The sequence below is a fragment of the Ammospiza nelsoni genome, chromosome 10, assembly GCF_027579445.1.
Source record: "Ammospiza nelsoni isolate bAmmNel1 chromosome 10, bAmmNel1.pri, whole genome shotgun sequence".
NCBI lineage: Eukaryota > Metazoa > Chordata > Aves > Passeriformes > Passerellidae > Ammospiza > Ammospiza nelsoni.
Window position 1 is genome coordinate 17322553 of NC_080642.1, and position 18615 is coordinate 17341167.

Consider the following 18615-nt stretch of genomic DNA (forward strand, 5'->3'; position numbering starts at 1 on the left):
GTCAGAGGAGTGTTTCCCCATCTCTCAGTCACAGAGGCCACAGATGAGTTACTGGCATCCCTTTGGGATAAGAGCTCTATGCTGTGCCTGGCTGTGTGACAGAGCAATCAGTCTGAGTGTCTCAACTCTCATCTGCCGCTTAGAGAACACCCCCAGTGCAATTAGCAGCTCCAATGCTCCTGTCTGAGATCCTGGAACTGTATCTGGTGACACTTAACCTGGCCCCACAGAAAGCCCTCTGCTGGCACCACTACCTCCTCACTTAAGCATTAATCCCCAAGGTATTGGGAATTATGTGTGCTTTAGCTCAGAGAGGATCAGACACATCCCTAAGGTAATGCTTTTATACTTGCAACCTCATGGGATGAGGGATAAAACCTTTTGATTCCAGTAACTGTTTTGTGGGGGAAAGTAAGTTTATCAGGTTCTAAAAGAAATGTGGAGCTAAAAAAATATTTCCAGATCCAAGTCATTCCACATGATTCCATTCTGATTCTTAAAACCTTTTTTTTTTCTTTCACTCCTTTTCTATCAGAAATCACACACATTTGGTTGGATTTTTAACACCTTTTTTTTTAACTCTACACCAGCAGTTGTGACAGCCTGTGTGTGGCAGGGGACAAACAGAGCCTGTCTGTGACACGATGCCACAGCCACATGTCAGGCACTCAGAGTGCCACAGGATTGCTCCACTTGGTGCTTGGCAGTGCATGGTAATAAAGTGATGTTTGCACTTGTTGTGATCCCAAAGCACTGTAGGTACAGCAAACCTCCTCCGTGCACCTTCAGACTGCAGTGAGCTCACATTTACTATCTACACCCACTGCCTCTGCAGAAAGCAGAGTGCAGTGCATTGTCAAGTGCCTTCCCTTTTTATTCTCATTCTAACCCCAGTGCAGAAAAATCCATTATTTGTGTTAACATCTCCTAACATTCCCAGAAATTTATTCAATCTCTAATTTTAAGTAACTCCTATCTTTAGATTAGCTTTTCTTAATGTACTGCAGCGACCTGATGCCTTCCACAATGCCTGAAGCCCTTTCAGCAAATCATTCTTCCATCCATCTCCATTGCTACTCAGTCTGGATCAGAGGTTTTAACGGGCAGCAATTAAGGCTGTACATAAAGTCAGAATTTTTAGAGCATTTCCAAAGCAAGATGTAATAAGCCTCAACATTCACAGACACAGAAACAGGTAATTTCACAAAAATTACCCTTCTCACCAACTGTAGAATGTCTGATTTGAAAAACCTCAAGTGCTCAGACTACAAGAAACTCTCCTGGATGTATGAGTCTCCATAAATAAACTACCCAGCTGATGGCACAGAAATGGCTCTTGCATTCATCCCAAGTTTGCAGTCTCTGCACAGGGGTGGGTCACCCACACCAGGAGCTGCCACAGCACCCTGGAGCAGGGGAGCATCCCCAGACATTCCCACAGGGCCAGCAGAGCAGGGCAAACCAACACCCTGGTGGCTCTGGGGATACAGCAACACAATGACACAGCATAGGAGGAATCCATCATTTTAGAAACTATGTATGTATATAGTGTTTAGCCTTCAAAGCTGAAGCAAAGGAACAGCAGCTGAGCCACTAACATAACAAATGTAAAAATGCATTTTTGTACATTCCCAAAAATGTATTTTTTGGGGGAAAATAAAAGTAGCTGTGCAAAGATAGTATTCCTTGCAATTCCTGTGGGAGATTTCTTGTCAGAGAGCAAAACAGGCCCCAGCTTTTCCTGCCCTGTCTCTAGAGACAAGCTGTGCAGCATCAGACTTCTAAGGCTCAGAGTGTGACCCAGAGATCCCATTAACCAACACTCTGTTCTCAGCTCTCAATTACTGTGGATCTTTCAGAAGATGTACATGTTTAATTGAAGTTCTTGAAGTCCCTTACTCCCCTTCCAACAGAACTGCCTTGCAAAAGATAAGGAGTTTCCCTTGCAAAGTCCCTAATTAACACATTACATACTTTTCACTTTAAGGTTTTTTAATGCTGTAAAAAAAAAGGGTTCTAAATTTAGAGAAGCCACCAAAAATCAGGCACAAAAGAAAAAAAAAATCAAAAATTCCAGTCTAGATGTTGCTGTACACAAAGACAGTATAAATCACACAAATAAGCCCCACGGGGGGGGGGGGGGGGTTTACTGTTTAGAGTAAAACCAGTGGGAAAAGCCTTCTGTACTGGAATATTCTGCATAAGCAGACAGTTTTGCATCACTTTATGTTTATTAACTGTAGCAAGTTAAAAAGGAACCTATCAAGTCACAACAACAACAAAAAATTACATGTTGGTAATTAGATTTTGGAAAATAAGGAAAAGCAAAACCCATGGTTATCAAAAGCTTCAGCTCTTGCAGTCACACACATTGAGTTTCCTGAAGATGCAACAAGCAGCCAGGGGCAGCACATTCCCCTTCCCTGGGAGCACCAACCAACCCTGCTCCGTTGCTCCATGAGGAAGGAAGGGAGGGGTGGCCAGGGCCAGGGGCCGTGCCCCAGTGGGACCCTGGTGTGGCCATGAGCCCCTGGCTGGGTGCACAGCGCCCATGGTGGGTGAGGGAGCCAGCAGAGGAGTAGCACAGAGCCGTGGGAGGAACTGCAGGGATGGCAGGAGACAGCACAGGCAGGACAGCAGCACACAGAGCCCGCAAAGTACACACAAGGAGCCCCAGGGCATCAAAAATACACCTAACCAAAGTCATACATATGTGCAGCTTCCCATTCTGTTTAAATGCTTTAAAACAAGGAATTAAATTTTTTAGTCTCTGCAGAACATGAGGCAGCCAGTTTTGAATAGCTGTCCAGGTTTACAGGGTGTTGTTGGAGGAACACCTAGAGCCAACAAAAACCTCAGAAATGTGAGGATGGAGACAAACAGAAATCACAAGAAAATCCTTCTTAAATGTCATAAAATCTTGTCCAGCTCTGCTGTTGCAGTGAGTCCTTGTTGTGCAGCACACAGAGGACACATCCAGCTCCCAGCTGTTGTGCAAGCAAAGACAGCAGCAGGAACTCCTGCATTAATGAGCAGGGATGTGGCCTGGAACCATCAGCTGATGCAGAATCAAGATAACCATTGCATGAGACAGAACAATGCTCAGCCTTCAAGCCACAGAGTCACAGCACTTTCAGTGGGCTCAGGTAAAGAACCAGCAGGCAGCCTAAAACTCAGGCAGGATCCTGGGAGCATTTCAGCAATTTCTTAACTCATTCCAAAAGGCCATTAGATAAAATCCTCAGCAAGGTACAGGAGCAGAGCAGTGCTGCACAGGCAGCAGCACCAGGGATGGCTGGAAGCAGTCAGGCTGAAAGGGGCTGTGGTTTGCCAGACCAAAGGCTGAGCCCCCCCAGACAGACTCTGGGAAAGGTACATGCAGGTCTCTCACCAACACTGCCCCCCTGGGCACAACGCCCATCCACTCACCACACATCAGTACGTGTTCATCCAAAGTCTGCCTTCAGCCTGTAAGGGATGGTCAGCTGAGACAGATGCACACATCTGCACATCTGAAGCTGGGATGGGTCCAGAACACAGTTAAGACACTGCAGTTAATGTGGGAAGATTTCATTTTTTAAATCTCCAAATTGTTTTCCTTCCACTCCGCTTAGTAGTTGGGAGATAGACTGAATTCCAGGTTTTATTTTTGTATCTTGCTCTAGAAGTAACATGATGAGCCTCCTTCCTTGTGCTGAAGGAACACATGTAGAAGTAACAGAATCTGCCAAGTCATTTAAATATAAAGTGGAATAACATAAGAGCAGTGTTGACAGAGCATTTGTTTAGGCAATTAATAGGAAGAATCAAGGAAGGAAAAATTGATTATGTTGTCTTCCTTAAAGAAAGCTGTCTTAAAGAAACCAAAGTCTCTTTCAGACAGAAAGGGGAGTGGCTGCTCAGGAGGCTGAGACTGCTTGTGGAGGACCATGCCAGCAGTCACTGGGAAGGACAGCCTCACATTTCCTGACAGACAGCCCAAACCAAGGCTGGTCCAGCTTGTCCACCAGGGATGGGTGGCTTACACTCCCACCACTCTGGTGCAAGTGTGTCTAGCCTGTCCTTACTTAACAGAGCTGGAAACTCCACTGCTTGCTCCAGGCCATGTCCAAGAGCTTTGCTCTCCTGCCATCTAGCCTGAAACTCTTGCTGAAATTGAAACCTATGGCTATTTTCTTATCTACTGCAGACAAGGAACAAATTGCTTCCTTCCTGTGAAGGCTGGCACAGGAGAAGGTTGTTATAAGCATTCAAAAAATAACTCCTTCACTCCCTAAACACCTGGTAATTCTTACAGGAGGTACTGAGCATTTTGCAGACACAGTACCGGTCTTGAATTACAGAGCCCAAAGATCAGATGTGACACTTCAGCAATGCTGAAGGAACAGTCCTGCACAATGTCATTCATTTTGTGGCAGATTTCAGAGGTTTGTCACCACTGAATCATGTCAAACCTGTGATTTCAAACAACTTTTTTCCTCCATGAAATCTCTACCACATCTATTGCTCCATTCTACAGTTAGTCTAAACCTACTTCTTCAATAAGTACCTGCACCTATTAAATATAAGTCATTTTTCAATCATATCTTCAGCTCGACAAGACTATTTGACTTCAATTCTCGTCCTCCAGCCTACCTGCACCTTCTTCTAAGTTCCTCTCACAGGCATCATGCCTCTCACACCTGCATTTCCAGCTGGTGATTTCCACGTGGCTCTGAAACATGTTCTGAAGAGACTCATCAATTTCCATCAAAAGGTATCCATGGTGACATTCAAACTCACAGGCCATTTAACTTCCTATATTCCTTTCTTAGCAGAGGCCTGGAGAGTTGACATCCATGATTCAGAGAATCATAGAATCCATGTTGACATCCATCATTCAGAGAATCATAGTTTAGGTTGGAAGGGAACCTTTAAAGATCATCTAGCCAAACCTCAAACCTACCAGCTCATATACTTAGGGGCTTTTTCTTGTTGTCATTAAAAAGGCAAGGGTGTCTGACCTCCCTCCACACCGTGGTGTCATGGCATCAGAATTATGTTTCACCCCTTTTCTTGCAGTATAATTTTGAGGAATTCCAATAGGTTTACCTTCCACCATAATCTTCAGACTTTTGAGCACACACCTGAAGGCACCTTTCCAGCATGGAGGATAACACCTCTGCATTTATTTCCTTGCCCACTCTTTATGGAAAGCTGTTCCTCTCATGGTCATTCCAGTTGCTGGAATAACTCCAGGAGCCCAGCTCTGACACTTTTGTTACAAATCACTGATGTGCATCTGCAGCACTTTTCTGCCAAGAAAGCTGCACAACAGCAGCACAAATAGGGCTGCACTTCTCCTCCTGATGAGCTCACCTCCTTCATGCCCTGAGCCCTGCTTTGCCAGGCTGAGATTGGGCAGGCTGGGCTCTTGCAGCTGCCCTGACAGATGTGGTGGGTGCACTTCAGCATCCTCCCACATTCCAACTGGCCAATTTGTGCAATGTGGAAACAACAGGGCAAGAGAGGCAGGCAGGGGAAGGGCAGAAGGAAAAGGCTTCCTTCTTCCCTGTTTTACAGTGGAAGAACAGGTTTATTTAATTGCATTTTAATTTACGAGAATTAGACTGCAATTTTGTGGGGTGCAACACAGAGCCTGCACGTGGAAATGTCTCAGGAAGGTGTTTTAAGGATTAGGTAGCATCAGTGTCTGTGGACAGAGGGAGGAAAAGGCAAATTAAGAAACAGAGGAAGCAAATTTTAGGCAGTTCAGAAAGGGGATTCCAGCTTCAAAACTGATATCAGATTCCTCTGAAAATTACTGTACTTCATATTTCCAAAGGTACAGTGTTACTAAAACTGGCTTTGAGTAGAAGGATGTGCCACAGCACAGTTTTCCAGCAGCACAGCATTAGATGGTCACCCTGCCCGCACACCCACCCATCTCCCTCAAGCACCACCTTCTTTTAGCTTTGACTTTCTGCCAAAAGCAAATGAGTCAGAGTGTTACTAGGGCCTGCATGGCTGCTGAATACCCAAGGTGCTCTGCAGAGAGACTGAGGAGGAGGAATGGGAAGCCTATCACTCACTTTTGCCCCAGCACACAAGGTCTGAGAAGACCCTCAAGAAAAGCTTCACTTAACCTGACCTAATCCAACCCAAGAAAACCTTGCAGAAGTGGCCAATGACCATGGAGAACCAGGACTTCACTGTTACATTTCTTTGTAAAGCAAAAAGCTTGTTCTCACTTTAAGATTTTGTTTTTTAGAAATTAACTTTAGCCTGGAATAGACACCATAGATTAATCACTTTTTCTGCACAGGAGCACCATGAATCCAGTCAGCTAATTTTGCACAAAGATTAGCTCCATGGCAGAGGTCTGTTCTGAGAGGCACAGTGTAGCAAAGCTTCTGGAACAAACAGAGTAACACCATGTCATTTTCAGCCAGCCAAACTATTTGTTTTAATCTCTTAGAATCAGGCACCAGCACAGGGTGAAGTGACATTTTTGCCAGCAGATGGTTCCAGGATTGGAGTCAAAGAGCAGTTTCCTAAGGTAGTGCTGAGAACTTGGGTTAAATACCATCACATGTGTACAGGTGCCTTGTCCCTGAGCTCCCAAAAGGCACAGAGTTCTGTAAGGACAAGAGATGTGTCCAAATTGCAGCTGTGGCTGTGGAGAGGCACATGGGAGGAGAGCTCAGCAGCCAGCCTGCCCTGGGAGGAGAGCTGCAGATAAGATGTCCTTCATTCACCTGCTGCCTCATTATTAGCTGCATTCAGTGCAGGCCATGCTGATGTCAGCTCTTTCTGATGGAGCAACACACAAGAGACCAACCTGATGTTTCCAAGTGCTGCTGCAAGGCCTGGCTCTCCTGCCCCTCTGAATGAGGGCAGCCCCTGGCACTCCCCCAGCCAGCAGAGCTTGGCACCAGCTGCTGGCACTTTTTGGTAGGTGCTTGCAAGCTTTAACACTTCAGTCAGTCCCAGTTCAAAACTCACCCTGGCACCTCACACCTGCAGGTGACATGGGTGTCACTGCCCTTCCATGGGCACTCCTTTCTCCTCCCTAGACCTTTCTTTCAGTCCTTTGCTTGCTCTGCCCTTAGCTGCATGCCACGCATCCTGGTGGGTGGGCTGTACATTTGTCAGGGAACAGGTTCCTCACTGCCAATGCCTCTGGGCCCTTCCCACTGCAAACATCCAGGCTCTGCTCCTGCGGCACAACTGAGGTGTCCGACATGGAGCTCTGTAACACAAAGTTCCCCAACACTCTCACTTGGCAAAGAAAATGGCAATGAGGAACACTAAAGGCACTACACCTCATAAAGTGGTTGACTTAAGTAAGCAGCCACAATTCCATGCAGTGGAGCAAGATGCAAAGAGGATAAAAATGACCTGACCAGGGCTGATAGTGACCATTTCCTGTGCGCCAGAACCCACAGGCTCAGGGAACCCTATTGACAGTGTTTTGCAGCTGCCAGCTGTCTTCAAAAGGAAGGATTAAATAAAATATTTTTATTTTTATATCTAGTAATAAATATTCCAAAATTTAGTAATAAAATAAATAAATAAATCAGCAATTTAAGTCCATAATAAAGCACTCACAGTCCTCTACATCTAGACCAATAGCAGTTTACCTTGAGAAAGTAAATTACAGGTGCTCACCAAACCAGACTGATTTGACACCCTTTAAAGCAAGAAAGTGAACAGACATTTTAAATAAAAAAATCATGGTTTAGACAACACTACCTGTATGCTCTAGACCTCAGATTTACTTGCTATAGCAGCCATTAGTCACTTTCCCCTGCCCAGATGACCCATACACATTCCCTGCAGAGCATAAAAATGAGATAAATTGAAAGAACTGGCTGTCCAAAGGGATTTTCCAGAACACATTTTCTCTGATTCTTGTTTGTTAAATGTACTCCTGTTCTCCAGAGACCAAAATGAGAAAAACAACAGCAGATTAACTTTTATTATTCTGCTTGATATCTGAAGTAATGGCCCAAGACAGTCAGCAGAATTATAAAGCAGTGAGTGGCTCACCTCCAAGCACTGGAATTAATCCTGGGATCCTGACAGCTCCTCATTATGAGGTCCAGTGGCCTCCAAAAAGATGACTCAGGCTGTGAGCCAGGAAGCACTGAGTCATGAAGCACATCATCATCATCATCAGTGTAAGGAGCTGGGCTGCCAGCACAGCCCCTCGTGTGCCCCTGTGCCAGCACCCACTCTCTCAGCACCACCAGGACATCTACTGCAATCAGCAAATCTTCACAAACTCCTGTGGATCCTGAAGGGTCCTGGAGCATCTCCAGGATCCTGAAGATAAGATGGTAACAACCAGCACAGAGCTGTCTTTGCAGCCTGCTCTGCAGAGGGGATGCAAGGCTGCTCCCTGAGGAGAGGCAAACCCAGGGCTGACAGATCCTCCCAGGGCTGCCACACACTATCTGAAAGTTGGATGTGATTCTGCTGTCATCTTCCAAAGGACCCTCACTCAGGGCTGGCCAAAACCCTCCATGAAACCATCTCATTCATTCAGATGAACACCATCCCTCACTGGCTGCTAGTGCCTCAAACCAAGACCTGGACACCTGCAGCAGGTGGAGCTCCCACCTTCTCCAGGAAGGGCAGATCTGACCATGGAGTGCCAGAGCAATGAGGGGAATGTGAGCCCTGTGCTCAGCCCATTGAAACCAGAAACTACAGCTCGTGTTTCCCCAGCTGCAGCTCCAAATTGAGGAGCTTCCAAAAGTTCAGCTGTATTCTCTGGGGGCACGAAGTGTTAGCACTAGAGCCTGTCCTCCTAGCAGTGCTCGTGGGCTTTTTTCACAGGGGTTTGCCTCTCCTGCTGAACCTATCCCAGCTACCACCAACTCACTGCTGCATGGAAAGGGAAACAACATGAAACAAAGCAAGCCTGCAAAACCATTTAAGTGAAAAAGCAATACTTTGAGGCTGGTGCAAAAATCTATTGCAAGGGACCACCATGGAAGAGAGACCTTAACTCAGGCTCTAAAGCAAACATGCTTCAATTTACCAACCATCCCATCACAGCAAAAACAGTGTTTTCATCTATATCTTGCAAGTAATTTACCACATTTTTGGAGACTGTAATACATCTGAGATGGAGGTGCAGTTTGTACCCACCTTCTCTGTTTCTGCTACCATCACCTGCCTGTGATCCTGGTTATTGTCCTCCTCACCTACAGCATGAGTAGGAGCCATACAATCACTAAACAGCATCAGGCAGTCTGTAAGCATTGTGCCAGCTCAGAGCAGTTCTGACAGTTAAGGAATAACTACAGTGTAAACATGAACTGTACTCTCTGCAAGGCAGGAAGACAGATCTTGAGAAGATAAAGCATCTGGGAGAGGAAGAGTGGAGAAAGACAAACAAATCTCTACAAAGAACTTTGAATAGAAGGCTGTTGTTTTCTTTTGTACCCTTTCATTAAGGCTATCAATTTCAGGAGCAAAAGTCCACCAGGAGATTAGAGATAAGCAAAGCTCCACTTTTAAAATATATATGGCCTTTATTTGGCCACTCACAGAACACCAGCTTCAGGTAGTATATTTATGTTTTTAAGAGCACAGCTTGAGGATTTCCTATAAAGTGTCAGGAAAAGATACCTTTCAGCTGTTCCAGAAATAAATTTCTGGTGAAACAAACTAATAATAGAAAGCAGTACAAAAAAGAAACTAGTATTAGACAGGATAATTATAAGGAGTTGTTCTCGTCTTCTGTAGTAATAAACCCAGACAGGTTGTCCACTACAAGCCCATATATTCAATATCTGGTCCAAGTCCAGTTAGTGTGTTGGACTAGCACCATTCTCTATCATCCGCAGACACCAGAGTTTGCATTTGAGGTATTAAAAAGTCATTCTGAGTGATCTGGTAACCAAGGAACATCAAGCACACTGGCTAGGTGACTGACTCAACATTTAAGAATTGCACACAGCCACAGCTGTCACATCTAAGCACTTCATTCCCTGTCTAATCTCATGGCAATTCCTGTGGGGCAGGCAGGACTGATTTACAAAGATTCAGAAACAGCCACTCATGCTGCTGCTGGCCACTGTAATCAGGCATTGTGGCTTTTATTTTTAAACACACGCTTCATGCCCAGGTTATACATAAACAAAGACAATGATGAATCGCGAGCAGCACTCCTGGCACAAATGTTTGCAATAATTAAAAGCCTCCTCCTTCCAGAGGAAGAGCTGTTCTGTCTTTTTACCCCTTTGAGACATGCTCTCTCCTCTCCATGCAGTACAGCATTTTCCCTACCAGGTGTGTCCATCCTCTCCCAAACTGCCCCCAGCCCTCAGCTGGGCCACCCTGCCACACAATCCAGGTCACATGCAGGGGCCTGAGAGCTGGCACTGAAGAAAGAGGGGATGTCCTGCAGACTTGGAGCTGTGCAGTCCCATCATCCAGTAAGCCATTCACATCTTCACTGCATGCAAAAGGCTCTGGTTTTACAGGTGTAACCCAGTGGTTGTCCAAGAGCTTACACAGGAGAACCTGAGGATCTTTAAGACAGTTGTGACAGTAAAGACAAAGCAGTGTGGAAGTTACAACCCTATAGAAATCAACTGTCCTGATGACAATGACTCCAAAACTCCCAAGTTTCAGGAAGGGATGGATGAGCACAGAGCCACACAAGGCTCCAGGAGGGAGATGCAGGAGCAGCACTTTAGCACCTCTCTGCAAACACCTGCTAGTGGCAAGAAAATGACACTAGCCATAGAGAATTCATGGCCAAGGAATTAGCTATTTAAATGAGATTCCTAAACCTGTTTACTTGCAGATACATCAAGGTAACCCCAGGTCATTTAGCAACAAAGCAGAGAGTCTGAGCCTCAGCCTAAGGGAGATCCAAATTCACTTTTCACATTTCTTATCAAGCTGCAGAAGATGCTCCTTGTAAAAATGGACTTTTCATTCCCAGTTTAGATAAAAAGGAACACAGAGACCATGTCCTCATAATTCTAGCACTTCATTGAAACGCTGTTCAATCTATTCTCCCATCTCAATTTTGGGGGTGTTTGAACCCAACTTTCAAGTTTCAGAAGTGAGTGCCATAATTCTGTGGAAACAAATCCTTCTGCTTTTATCTCCAAGTTTCATGGAGTCTCAAGCAGAACGCATTCGCCCTTCACATAAAGGTAATTGTGCCTTGCTTCATGAATCCCAAAACAATTGCTCAAGGTGAACAGCTGCATTCATGGAGCATTAACTTGGACAGGATTTAGTATCAACACTGCTACACGAACTATGTCACTGTTCGAAAGAAAGCAGTGACAATAAATCTTTTAGTGAATTATCTGCATAGTTTACCCAAAATAGAGCTTACTGTAGTTCAGAAGTGAACAGACTGAACTACATCTAATCGAGAAAGAGTCAAGCAGCAGCTAAGGAAGAATTCTAGATGCTTGAAATGGGAATCTGAGCGCCAGATGTGGAACAGGGAAGAGTAAAATAGCATGGAAGGGAAGGAGTGGAAGAGTTGTGATATTCATGACTGCTCCATGTTTATGTCGCAGGTAGCATTTGAAAGCCCATTATCACACCTGCTTTCCAAAAGGGACCACAAAGCGATCTGCTAATGAATTCGAGTCATTACAGTAATGCAAAAAGCAGGTCGTCCGACCTGTACACACGGCTTGCATCATATCTTTCCCTGTTCCTTCTGATACACAGGGGAATTACAGATTGTGCCGGGAAACGCCGCGACCTGCCTGGCCAGCGGGAAGCGCTGCATGTCTGCATCGGCGGCTCGGCAGCACCGGCACGGCTGAGCCCGGAGCGGGCAGCGCCGGGCCCGGCTGGGGACACAGCCCCACGCCGTGGGCAGCGGGCAGGGGCCGGGCACAGCCGTGGGCAGCGGGCAGGGGCCGGGCACAGCCGTGGGCAGCGGGCAGGGGCCGGGCACAGCCGTGGGCAGCGGGCAGAGCGCAGCGCCGCGGCAGGTGCGCCCCGCTCGGAGACAGAGCAGAGCTGCTCCTTCCCTGCCGCATCCCGGGGCCACACCGCGGTGCCCCCCAGGCCCTTCCGCTCGCACCGAGCGCCCCACCCCGAGCGATGGGGGAGCGCCGAGAGCCCCCAGACGCCTCCCCAGCGGGGCCGGGATGCAGCCGGGCTGCGGCAGCGCACAGCGCTCCCCGCTCCAGCCCCAACCCTTCTTCCCTCTTCCCATCCCGCGGGCGGCAGGAAGCGGGGGGACCCTCCCGGGACATCCCTGCGCGCTCGGTGCCGGGGGCGGCTCTGCTGAGTCACGGCCGGGCCCCCCCGCACTCACCTGCGGGCCGCGGCCGCTCCGCACCCCGCCGGGGGCAGCGCCGGCCGGGCGGCGCAGCGCGGCCGCTCCGTTGCACACGCCGCCGTCCCGGGGCCCCTCCGCGGGCTCGCCGCTGCCGCCGCCCTCCTCGGCGGCGGGGAAGAGCCCGCAGGAGCGCTGGAAGCGCGCCACGGGCTGGGAGCTGCGCAGGGTGCCCAGCAGGCGGGCCATGCTGCCGCCAGCTCCGCGCTGCGCGGCCCCAGCGCGCCCCGCCGGCCGCGGGGCCGCGGGCAGGTGCGAGGTCCCGCCCCGCCCCTCCCGCACAGGTGCGAGGTCCCGCCCCTCCCTGCCCCGCCCTGCCCCGCACAGGTGCGAGGTCCCGCCCCTCCCTGCCCCGCCCCGCCCGCACAGGTGCGAGGTCCCGCCCCTCCCTGCCCCGCCCCTCCCGCACAGGTGCGAGGTCCCGCCCCTCCCTGCCCCGCACAGGTGCGAGGTCCCGCCCCTCCCTGCCCCGCCCTGCCCCGCACAGGTGCTCTGCCCCGCCCGGGAGCGCCCCTTGCCGGCCCTGCGCTTCCCAACCCCGCGGTGCCCCCCGCGGCGAGGACAGGACATTCAGCGTGTTCCTTTTCTTTGGTGTTATTCCTGCATGTTGTTCTCCCTGAAGATAGAATGCTCTAAATCGCACCAAGATCTTTGGGAAAAACAGGCGTGGATGCCATGCTGCATGGGCTCATCTTCTGTAAAATACAGCCTGAGCTGTCCCCAGTTTCATTTTGTCCAGTTTTGGAGTCAGCTTTTATTTCTTTTCCCAAATATTTGCACATATATTGCATTGTATACATCATGTGTACACATACACCTATAAGGATACATCTCTGAATATTTTCTCCCTTAAATACAGCCCTGGGGTTTCCTACAGGAAAAAGAGGAGTTATCCCTTGGAAGATGCCCCTGAAGTTATGGGGCTGCAAACGTTGCCACAGGTGATCCCTGCTGATTGCTATTTTTAAAACATTTAGCACCTTAGTTCCACCAGTGCAATTTTTTTTTCTTTTTAGAACAGCCCATTTCTATTCCCAGAAATATATTTTATACAAGGATTGCACAATCATTATTTGCTCAACATACACTTGTTTAAAGTTTGTTGCCTTTTTTTCATTCTCAAATACCTTAAATTATGCACGGTGGCATCAAAGCTTTTTTTTTCCAGAACACTTAGAACCAAAGCCACGTTCCATTGCTTTTTTAACAAGTCAGTGTGTCCCTGTGCCACAGTTTGGGTTGCCTGCAGGAGATGCTCACCCAGGCTCCATGAGTACTCTCAAGATGAGAGATGGCAGAGCCATCTCATCACCCAGCCTGGGCTGGGGCCACGTGGCCTCTGTGAGGAATCCCAGGGACAGCTCTTCATCACCCCATCCACAATCTGGGGCAGACTCCATAGATCTAATTTAATTGTTTGTGTGATTCATTTTCTTTTATCTTCCCCAAACACAATTTTCTGTCAGCAGAGGTCTGCCCAACCATCCTGTGTCGGGTGCTCTCCTCGCTGCTGGTGTGTGCAGGGCTCCCCCGTTAGAACCAGCTCACAGGGACTGAGGAGGGAGGCAGCCTGTGCAGGTTATGTGTTTGTACTCTTTTACTTGGGGCAATTATTTATTGTTTGCCTCTGGGTTTGTTTTTTAACAGCTGTAGTATTTACTAGGTGCACTCATAAGTACCTGGGAAATATTTGTGGGTTTTTTTCCTGTTCCTAGATATGTGAAAAAAGCACAAAAATTTGTAACATGTTAATTTGAAGAGCAAAATTACAGCCCTTTACAGGGCTGTATTACAGTAAAATTGCAGCTGGGAGCCTTGCCACTGATGCCAGTGGGATAGGATCTCATCCAGGGACACAGTGGGAAGCAGGAAAGCAGGAATGAAAGTACATGGCTGGAGCCAGCACTCGGTGGGTATTTTAAAACATCTCTTTGTCAACCACAAGTCAATATTTATCTGATCTGCCTACATAGTTATGTCATTATCATACTTCCCAGGTATTAAAATAAAACTCAGCGTTCACAGCCAGCTTCTCCCTAATTCCTCTGCAGGTGCACACGTAGGTTAGTGGGAATGTGTCTCAGTGAGGATGTCAGCATCCAGCTGATGAGGATTCAGGTTTTATTAATCAAACTCACTCTAAACTTAGTAGAGAGAAAAAGTAAGGGGGAAATTTCTACTTATTGTTAATTTTAATATGCCAGTGGAATCAATGGCACTGCAAAAGTCTACATGAGTACGATTCTCAGAGTGTTTAAAAGAAGTCATTTATAAACTGTCCAGTAGCAAAAAAAAAAAAAAAAAAAAAGCTTTTAGAGCTTTATCTAGTGAAACTGCCTCATCCAGAGCCAAAATATCTCACTAATAGCTGGTTAGTATTTAGCTACATTTTCACAAGGGAAGAAAATCACCTCTGGGCTGAGGAAAAGCATGAAAGATGAGAATACAAAAGATAACTTTTGAGAAAGCTGAGAATAGTGCCTTGTGCTGAAGGCATTTCCTCAACGGGTGTCATTGTCATGATGGTGGGTAATTTTGCTTTCAGCATCAACCAAGTTAAGAGCGAAGTACAAATTCCAGGGCTGGGGGTGGATGATGGTGGTAGCAGAGCACAGCTCAGTTTTCAGATGTCAGCCTGAGTTTGCAATCCTGACAGCCAGACAAGCCTTGTCTTCCCCCAGGCTGAGAGAATGGGTCTGGAGGAGCAAAACATAGCACAGGTTTTATTGTCACTCTGCAGACAGCAGCCACATTTCACTGTGGAAGCTCACACTCAGTTCTTTCTGCTGAGATCCCTCTGAGGAGGCAGTGCCTTATGATTTACAAACAACTGTCAGAACTGTGGTTTTCCAAACAAAAAACCACTGAAGTGACAGGAGCATGAACAAATCAAAGCCCCTGCTGGAGCTGCTGCAGTAGGTGGAGAGCCTCTGCCTGGTGAGATGTGTCTGGTGCCAGGGAGAGGCCTTGGCAGGGTCCCTGGTACCTGGAGGGATGCTGAGCATCTGGCAGGGCAGAGCTGCACACATCAGCACACGGTGGCCTGGGACCACTGACCGTGGCAGTGAGATGTGGCTGTGCCAGAGGGAGGGGTGGCACTCAGAAATCCTGCACACACACAGACATCCTTTGGCCATGAAGTCAAGACAGAAATCCTACCAACTCACCAAGTACCACAGCATTGTATTTAAACAGGCTTGAACAAATTTTCTCCTCAGCTTCATCCCACATGTTTTCATTTCCTCTGACATTTTCTCAGCATACTCAGAGCCTGACTCTTAATTTCATCTGCCTTCACCATTTTCTGGCAATTTGCATTTTTTACTCTTTCTGCTGAGAAAGAAACCATTAAAGTGTGTACGCTTTAATACTACAAGTACTCTTTTTATAAGACTTTTGCTTTTTCATTATATTTAGTTGACAAGCTACTGAACACATTATTTTGGATCTGAGACTTTCAGTACTGAATGTCAGACCCAACCACCCACTAACCTTGCAGGCAAGAAAATGGAGCTTACTCAGATTAGCTGGAAGAACTGAAGATTTTGAAATATGGTGAAGAGATGGAAAAAATCTGTAGAAAGTGCCCTTGGAAACCAACACATGAGAGACTATGGTTTCCACAGCGCTTGAGTTTTTGCTTTGGATTTAATACCTATCAAAGGTCAAATAAAATCCAGTTTGAAGAAATGTTTTTAGAGAAAAAAATTGCAGGAAAGGTCAATAAAGAAAGAATCTCAACAGGAGTCTGCACAGCTATAATGAGTCTCAAGTCTGCACATTTTGTAGGCCTTTTCTGACTAAGAGAAAATGTTTTCTATGCCAATATCTTCATTAGTTTAGCTGAGTGATACAGAAAGATTGGACCCTGTGATCCCTCTGCAGCCTTCAAGGCACTGAACACACAGCAATTGTCACAGATGGTCAGAAAATGTAAAGCCTCAGCACAAAATGTGTGTTAAATTCATGAGTCCTTTGGGCTCCAAACTGCTCACCAAGTCCTACAACTTTAGACATGGGGGAAAATGGAACTGTGGACCCATTTGTTAATAATTCTCACATAATTTCATTAAAATATGCTTATTTTATATATATGTGATTGCATTTTCAGTTTTAGAGAATGTAAGTACAAAAGCAAAGCAAAGTTTAAAACTTGGGAAGATGAAAGAAGCTCCAAAAACTGCAAGAAAGGGAATGTGCTGAAGCTGTGGGTGCTGTATTGGGCAGAAATAATTAACTTTTCTGTTTGCAGTGTAAGTAACCAGATAATTCCATGTAATTGCTTATGATTTGCATTGCTTGAAATGGTATTGCTAATTTCCAGTGAAGATTAGCGTGTTATTTAAATAATTATTTTGCACCATATCACTTGGACACTTCAATTGCATGTATGTCTACTGTGAAATTCCTGGAGGTGTTCACAATGTTTCTGGTTATTTGTAGGCCACCTTTGCTATTGCAGTGTTCTAGGAGACAACAGCAGAAGAGGAATGAATAATGTTGTTTTGAAATGTTGAACTTAACTCCTAAGAATTTTTTAAAACTGAACTATCATAAGAATTGACTTGTCTTGATTTAAAATATCATATACAAGCTCTCTGGAAAAAAAAAAATCTGATTTTATCAACAACAGTCTAGGCTTAAAATGGTAAAAACTTCACTTTCTCTGGGCTGAGTGTTGCCCCAGTGCTTGAAGCTGTGGAAAGGGTTTTTAGTGGTTTTTTTGCAGCTCCCATGGTGATCTTTGCTTACAGCCTCAGTGCCTGCACTGAAGGGATGGCACAAAGACCAGGGAATTCAGCAGGTTCTGTAAATCACTGCTGGAAAAGGGCCTGGGAGGGTCTTTGCTAAGGGTGAGCAGCTCCAGACCCTTATACCATCTCCCCTGGAAATGGCCAGGCTGGCAGTACAGCTTTGCTGAAGAGACAAGAGCTCTGCTGGAGGGCCACAGCTGGGCAAACATCCTTTCCCTTTGCTTGCTTCATTCTGAGACATCTCCTGGCATGGGCTCTCCGATGAATCCTCATTCAGCAAGAGCAGGAATGGAGACAAGATTACAGTTCTCGAGTAATTATTATTAAATACAGAGTAATACCCTGGTTTTTATGACTGCCTTTTCCTTCAAGAAATCCATTGTTCTGGAGAAGCCAGTTTTGGTCTGAGCCCACAAGCACAGCAGAAGCCTGAGCACAGTGTGCAGCCTTGGAGCAGTCAGCTGATAATGGGCAGCTCACAGCCAGCACACGGGAATCTGAACAAAAGGCAGGGACAGGAACTGCTGAGTTCAATCCTGCCCCTCTTCTGGGGCACAGCTGACACTCCCCAGGGCTGGGGGCAGTGCTTTACCCTGCCGTGCCAGAGAGCACTCCCAAATGCCCTCTGTACCCAGCATGTTCTCATGGTTCCTCCTCCTGCCCAGAGCAGAGGATGGATCTGAGAGCCGGGCACCTCTCTGCCCTCCCCTTGAAACCTCTCTTTGTGACATCTTACATGCATCAAACTTCCTGCCAGCAGCCCTAAAGCTGCAGCTTTATGTCTTCCAAGTGTTTATCCCTGCATTATGGCAGCATGAGTCACTCTGTCAAGCACTTGTTTGGAATGCAAGAGACGTAGGGCTCTTTTCTTTTGTCTCAAATCTATTTGCAGTATGGAGCTGGGCACTGCCGGGGCAGGTCAGCCTGGCCAGCAGGGTTGTTTGGTCCCTGCAGAGTCTCAGCCAACAAAAAGCATCCTGTGAAGGGCAGCAGAGGCTTTTGCTGGGAGCTGCTGACCTCTTAAATTATGTTTTTTCAGGCAATTTATGAGTTTCAGCAAAAAGTCTGTTCAGAAGCAAACAGTCCAGAGAAAAAAGGCTGGGAGTAGAAAATGAGCAAATAAATGGTTTGAGATTTGTGCAACCAGTTCATAGGTTTATCTTTAGTTCGTACATTTATTTTGTTTGCATGCATGGACTTTGCATAACTAATGCCTTTTAAACTGCTAAAAAAATATATGCTCAGTCAATTCATTCAATTATGAACAGCTTTGAATTTTTTTACTTTTCATTCTATGCCACCCACATTACAGATGTCATCCTAAAAAACATAAATAGCTCTTGATTTTTCTGCTTTATTTCTACTATTTACATGACAAGCTTTAATGTCATTGATCCTATTTTAAAGACAGCAAAAAATCCCACATCCATCTGTCAATGCTGTGACATTGATTGACTGGCAGCAAACCAAGAAGGATGCATATGTACATTTTTTAAGGGATAGTAGATAGAAACAACCATTAGGAGGCCTGACAGCATTTACCTT

At 46.5% G+C, this 18615-nt stretch overlaps 1 protein-coding gene across 1 annotated transcript in view; it reads right to left on the reverse strand.

Moving 5' to 3' along the window:
• The window catches only part of SGPP2 (sphingosine-1-phosphate phosphatase 2), a 34800-nt gene extending 22295 nt beyond the window's left edge, over window positions 1–12505 (reverse strand). The window contains exon 1 of the mRNA XM_059479333.1: window positions 12296–12505. Within this exon, the coding sequence (XP_059335316.1) occupies window positions 12296–12505 (210 nt within the window). The remainder of the gene's footprint in view (window positions 1–12295) is intronic.
• Between the last annotated feature and the right edge of the window lie 6110 nt (window positions 12506–18615).